Source organism: Pteronotus mesoamericanus, unplaced genomic scaffold (assembly GCF_021234165.1).
Source record: "Pteronotus mesoamericanus isolate MK-2021 breed Mesoamerican mustached bat unplaced genomic scaffold, CSHL_Meso_final scaffold_128, whole genome shotgun sequence".
In the NCBI taxonomy this organism is placed as follows: Eukaryota; Metazoa; Chordata; class Mammalia; order Chiroptera; family Mormoopidae; genus Pteronotus; species Pteronotus mesoamericanus.
In genome coordinates this window covers 1,955,768-1,961,531 of record NW_026555305.1, presented here as the reverse complement: position 1 = coordinate 1,961,531, position 5,764 = coordinate 1,955,768, and the positions used below count along the sequence as shown (strand labels likewise).

Here is a 5,764-nt window from a genome sequence, read left to right as displayed (position 1 = left end):
GGGGTAAACCTCTCGCGTTGCCACCAGCATCACAACTCAAGTACAGCAGGAGAGGACGCACGGCCCGCAGCGGGGTGGGCGCCGCTGGGGTGCCCGGGTTAGTGCGCTGAGTGAAAAGGGGCAGGGATTGGTACGCACAAATTTTTAGTTACAGGATAGTCATGGGGATGTAAAGTGAAGCATAGGAAACATAGTCAATAACAGTGTACTAACTACACACAGTGTCAGATGGGCACTAGATGTGTCTGGGTGATCGGTTTATAATTTATATAAATGTCAAAACACACAGTCATCTACCTGAAACTACATAACATTATACATCAACTGTAATGGAAAAATGAAACACTATTTTAAAAAGAAGATAAATATGTCTTGAATTCATTACACACATGGATTACTTTGTTAACTGTCCTTAATGAAAATGAAAAATTAAAAAAATAAATCCTGTCCTATGATGAACTGGCAGGTACGCAAAAATGCTGCTGCAACCTTCCCCAGTGTCACGGGCCTGGGGAAATGGCCCGCGTGGGCTGAGCCAGCCTCTCCTTATGGAGCAGCCTGTCCACTTAAGAGAGTGAGTGACACAGGAACTGTGGTGACTGAGGGTGGGTGACCTGGTGAACACTGTCTCAGAAATGAAGGTCAGCTTCTTCTTCAAGGAAAGTACACTAAGAGTTGACAACGGACAGCCCTTGTTGTCTGGATAGGACAGAAGTTCTCAGGAGAAAACCAGGATTTGGGAAAACTTCTGTCTCACCAGTAACGAGACAGCTTCCCAGAGCTGACAGATGTTTCTGTGGGACCTGCGGTAACATTAACAAATGTGATTTTTGACGATGTGTAATTAAATGCATCAACATTGGAAAGTCCTTAACAGTTAGTGAAACAATGCATTATTTTCAAGTAATCCTGCATCAATACAAAAGCCACTCAAGCAGAAGAGGAAATAGTCAATGATTTTGTTTCAGGTTCCACTTTGCAAAGAACTTTTCAGAACCTACCACCTGTGTAGTTTTAGCAAACTGTCAGAGATGAATAGCCACATCTATCTGAAAAGCTTATTAAAAATGTTCCTCCTGCATATCTGTGTGAGTCTGTTTACTTTTTCATATACTGCAACCAACATAACAAATTAAATGCAGAAGCAAATATGAAAACCCAGCGGTCTTCCAATCATACAGACAAGAACGGAGACTTGCAAAAACGTAAAATGTAACCAGATCTACTCTTCTCACTACCTTGTGTATTTAGGAAATAGTTTTTCTGAAACAGAAACATTATTTCTGTTAAAGTGGTACTTTGGTAATAGTGTTCGAAAGGAATTAATTTTTTCAAACTTTTATTCCTTGGTAAATATTGATGGCTATAACCCAGACAAACAAAATTATTTTGGGGCTCCGCGTATTTTCTAAGACTGCACAGATGTTCTGAATCCAAAATGTTTGAGAGCCGCTGAATAAAACAGCACCTGGGCCAGGACTGAGGGAGGCAGAGGGACAGTGAGCTCTCCGCGCAGGACGGGGGCGCAGGGCCGATTCCCGGGTGCCCGGGCCTGGCCCTCAGGGTCTCAGTCCCAGGACCAAGCCGGGGCCGGGACTCCCGGTGTTGGGGAGTCTCCTCCCCCGGGTTTCCCTTTCCCATCTCCCAGGTCCTCCCGCATGGATACTCGTGACGCTTCCCCTGTTCTCACTCCCATTGGGTGGCCAAACTCGAGACGAGCCAGTCAGCGTCACTGTGGTTCCGGATATAAACTCTTCACCGAGTAACCGAATTCAGTCCCGAAGACGCTCGAGGCGGGTCATGGAACCCCGACCGCTGCTCCTGCTGCTCTCGGGGGCCCTGGCGCTGACCGAGACCTGGGCCGGTGAGTGCGCGGTCGGGAGGGAACGGCCTCTGCGGGGCAGGAGCGAGGGGCAGGGAGGGGGCGCTGGACGCGGGCCCAGCGCCCCGGGCCCAGACCGCCCAGCCCGACACCCCCTCGACCCGCCCCTCCCCCTCACCCCGCCGCCTCCTCTCAACCAGCGCCCCCTTTGCCATCTCCCGCGCCCCCTGCCCCTACCGCCCGACAGCGGAGGCAGGACACCATTCCCCTTCCCTCGTCCCCAGGCCCCCACACCCTGAGAATTCTCAGCACCCTCTTGTCCGGACCGGGCCGAGGGAAGAACCGGTACATCAGCATCGGCTTCGTGGACGACACAGAGGCTGGGCTGCTCGACAGCGGCGCCCCGAGCCGGAGGCTGGAGCCGCGGGTGCCGTGGCTGGAGAAGCAGCGGGTGGAGCGGGAGGACCCACATTTGTGGGACAGGCAGTCGTTTATCTCCAGGCAGAGCGAACAGATTTTACGAGCGGCCCTGAACCACCTGCGCGCCCACTACAAGGAGAGCGAGGACGGTGAGCCACGCGCACCCGGTCCCGGCACGACCCCCACCCCCACGGACGGTCCTGGGTCCCCCTGAGTCTCCGAGTCCGAGCGTCACCTCGAGGCTGTGGAAACCCCCCGCCCCCAAAACGGGAAGGAGCCCGCGAGGCTATTGATTCGGTACCATTTACCTTCTGTTTAGGTTTAATCACCGCGGGTCCCTGGTGATGGGTCTGGTCCCTGGGGTCACACCAACCTCTGGGTGGGATTAAGTGGGAGGGGCTGACCTCCCCGGTGCGGTCAGTGCCGCACACCCACCAGGACATGACTGGCTGCGTCGTGGGGTCGGACGGGCGATTGCTCCGCCGATACAGTCACCTCGCCTACGACAGCACCGAATACGTCGCCCTGAACGATGACCTGCGCTCCTGGACCGTGACCAACACGAAGGCCGAGATCACTTGGCGCAATTTGATACCAAACCTTGATGCTGACCTCTGGAGGGAAATCCTGGAGGACCAGTGCAGGCGCTGGCTCCACATCATCCTGAAGATGGGGAAGGAGACGCTGCTCCGAGCAGGTACCGGGGTGCGGGCCTCCCCGAGGAGGGGTCTGCGGGCTGGGGCGGCTCCTACAGGGAGAGGAGGGAGGTGGTCAGTGTCGGAATCCGCCTCCTGCTCGGGAGAGGGGACAGTCCCCAGGTTTCCTTTTTCTGTGACTCCCCGCGGGCCCAGCTTTCTCTGAGGACAGCAAGGGACCCAGCCTCTCCCTGGAACAGCCAGAGCGGCTCCCTCACACCCGGCAGCCACCTGGTGCCCAGGATGCGCTCCCTGATTCTGGGACTGGACAGTCTCTGGAGGCCTGACCCGGGCTTTTCTGAGTCATTGGCCTCCACCCGAGTCTCGTCTCCCCTTGGAGACCTGGACACTCGTACCCTAGGCTCTCGCTTTGATTCTGCAACTTTCCAAGGAAACAGGCGTTTATCTGAAGCATCTGCCCAGTCTGTCCAGGCTGGTGTCTGGATAGTTCGCTCCCTTTCCCCACCCCCACTGTCCTGTCCATTCTGAGGGTGGTCACATGAGCGCTGCGGTAGTGTCCCCTGACCATGTAAAGTTCCTGAAATCTCTCACCCCTCCCCTCAGACCCTCCTAAGACGCAAGTGACCCACCACCCCACCTCTGACCATGAGGTCACCCTGAGGTGCTGGGCCCTGGGCTTCTACCCCGCGGACATCACCCTGACCTGGCAGCGTGACGGGGAGGACCTGACCCAGGACATGGAGCTTGTGGACACCAGGCCTGCGGGGGACGGAACCTTCCAGAAGTGGGCGGCCGTGGCCGTGCCCCCTGGACAGGAGCAGAGCTACACGTGCCGTGTGGAGCACGCGGGGCTGCCCGAGCCCCTGACCCTGCGATGGGGTGAGGGGGGGGCGTGGGCACAGAGCCTCTCCTCAGGGCGTCCCTGAGCGGGGTCAGGACTCGGGCCTGAAGGTGGCCTCTCGCCTCCCCCCTCGCAGAGCCCCCTCCTCGGAAGAGCGGCACCACCGTGGGCATCGCTGCGGCCCTGGGTCTCCTTGTTGCTGCAGTCGCTGGAGCTGCGGTCGCTGCGGCTGTGACGTGGAGGAGGAAGCGCTCAGGTGGGCAGGGGTAGGGTGAGGTCCCTGTCTCCCTGGGGGTCAGGCCCAGGTGGCCGTGTGCTCCGCCTCGTGAGTGGGCATCGTACCCACAGAGGTGCTGCCCATCGGGGGCCTTTTGCCAACACTGACCCTTTAGTGAGGCCCGTGGGAAAATGAGGGACTAAGTTATCACGTGCTGATTCTAGCGATGGGGACGGATTCCCAGGTGTCAGGTCAGAGGGGAAGGTCTTTGCTGAGGACATAGGTCCAGACGGTCAGTTGGTCCAGTGCCAGCACATATACTGTCCCTGTGTTTCCTGATCCTACCCTGGGTGCTCAGTCACAATTCTGGAACCTTCCCTGGGCTTCAGGAGTGTGGGGCTCCTTTAGGGTCACGGGACCCAGCCTCCCCCTAACTCCTCACAGAGCGTTTGCTTCCCACAGGCAGAGACAGGGGGAGCCACGCTCAGGCTGCCTGTCAGTCTGGGTGTCGGGAGGGGACGTCTGGGACCCTGGGGAGAGTGGTGGCTGGAGTCTAGGAGGAGGCTCCCCACCCCGTGACTCTGCTGTTGTGTCCTTCCGCAGAGAGAGCCAACATCCAGGGCTCTGATGTGTCTCTCACAGCTGCTGACGGTAGACCCTGAGGGCAGGAAGTGGGGGCACTGGGACCGAGGGGCACAGCTGGGTTTCGGGGAGTCTCAGAGTGGGACGTTCTGAGCCTGCGGTGGCTGTGGGAGACTGTGACATGAGTTTGTTCATAATAACATTTTTTTCCAGTGTGACAGAGCTGCCTTGTGGGAGTCTTGGTGCTACAATATTCATTCAAGCTTCTCCTGTGGGACTTTAGGATCCCTGACTGCTGCTTCTGCACCTGGCATCAGAAAATGTCTGCATTATTTCAATTTTTTATATATATATATATATATATATATATATATAAAATTGAAATATATATATCTCAGAAGGGATTTACATTAAAATTCAAAGGTGTATGGCTACCGATAGGTGTTTATCTACATGTCACCACATTTATTAAGCCAGTTCAAGTTATTTTAAGTTCATAAACACACAATGAGGTATCAAGCCACCTGGGTGGGACAGAATATGTGCCATGGGACAAGGGGACCACACGGCTCCACAGTGTTGTTCCCTGTGACCATCTGACCTCCATGCACCATCAGGGTGTCTTCCCGCACATCCGAATGTCACCTTTCAGAGCCTCTGGCTGTGGCTGTGTTTGTCCCCTGATTGTAACCAGGTGCCTCTATGTGCCCCAGGAGTCCCCCGAGCATCCGAGACCCCGCCTGCAGCCCTCAGGGGTGTCCCTGTGGGGCTCAGAGCGCCGACCCCTCAGAGGGTGGGGACACCTGCCTACAGCAGGAGCTGCTCCGGCGCCCACTGTCCTCAACCCCCCGCAGACCCTGTCCTCAGTCTGCGGGTGCCGAGTCCTGGAAGGTCCTGGCCAAGGCGCCGATGCCCTTAGCGGCTTCCCCTGAGGGGTCCTCCCCAGGAGAGAGCCCTCGGGCCGCAGGGCCAGCCTGGCTGCTGGGCTGAGACCAGAATCAGGAGACAAGGGACCCGCGAGGCGGGAGGGAAGGAGCGGGAAGCCTCCCTGCGTTCCCGGCTGCAGCCGCTGGGGGCGCTGCCGGGCTGTGGGCGGTGGGAACAGCGGGAAGGGACTGGGTGCTGAACGCGTGCGGAAGATGCGTTTCACAGCGTTTCCTAACGATTAAACCTGGGGTGTGGGAAAGGAGTCAAGGGGGGCGCCCCACATGTGTACTGTGGCCGCA

At 57.0% G+C, this 5,764-nt stretch overlaps 1 protein-coding gene across 1 annotated transcript; it reads left to right on the top strand.

The window, feature by feature from the left end:
- Positions 1–1,796: 1,796 nt before the first annotated feature.
- Positions 1,797–4,829, top strand: LOC129082578 (class I histocompatibility antigen, Gogo-B*0201 alpha chain-like). Its single transcript, XM_054588290.1, has 6 exons — positions 1,797–1,864; positions 2,107–2,391; positions 2,664–2,939; positions 3,502–3,777; positions 3,876–3,995; positions 4,752–4,829. Exons 1-6 carry the CDS (start codon positions 1,801–1,803, stop codon positions 4,754–4,756), a joined length of 1,026 nt encoding a protein of 341 aa, XP_054444265.1. The 5' UTR covers positions 1,797–1,800; the 3' UTR covers positions 4,757–4,829.
- The last annotated feature ends 935 nt before the right edge of the window (positions 4,830–5,764 follow it).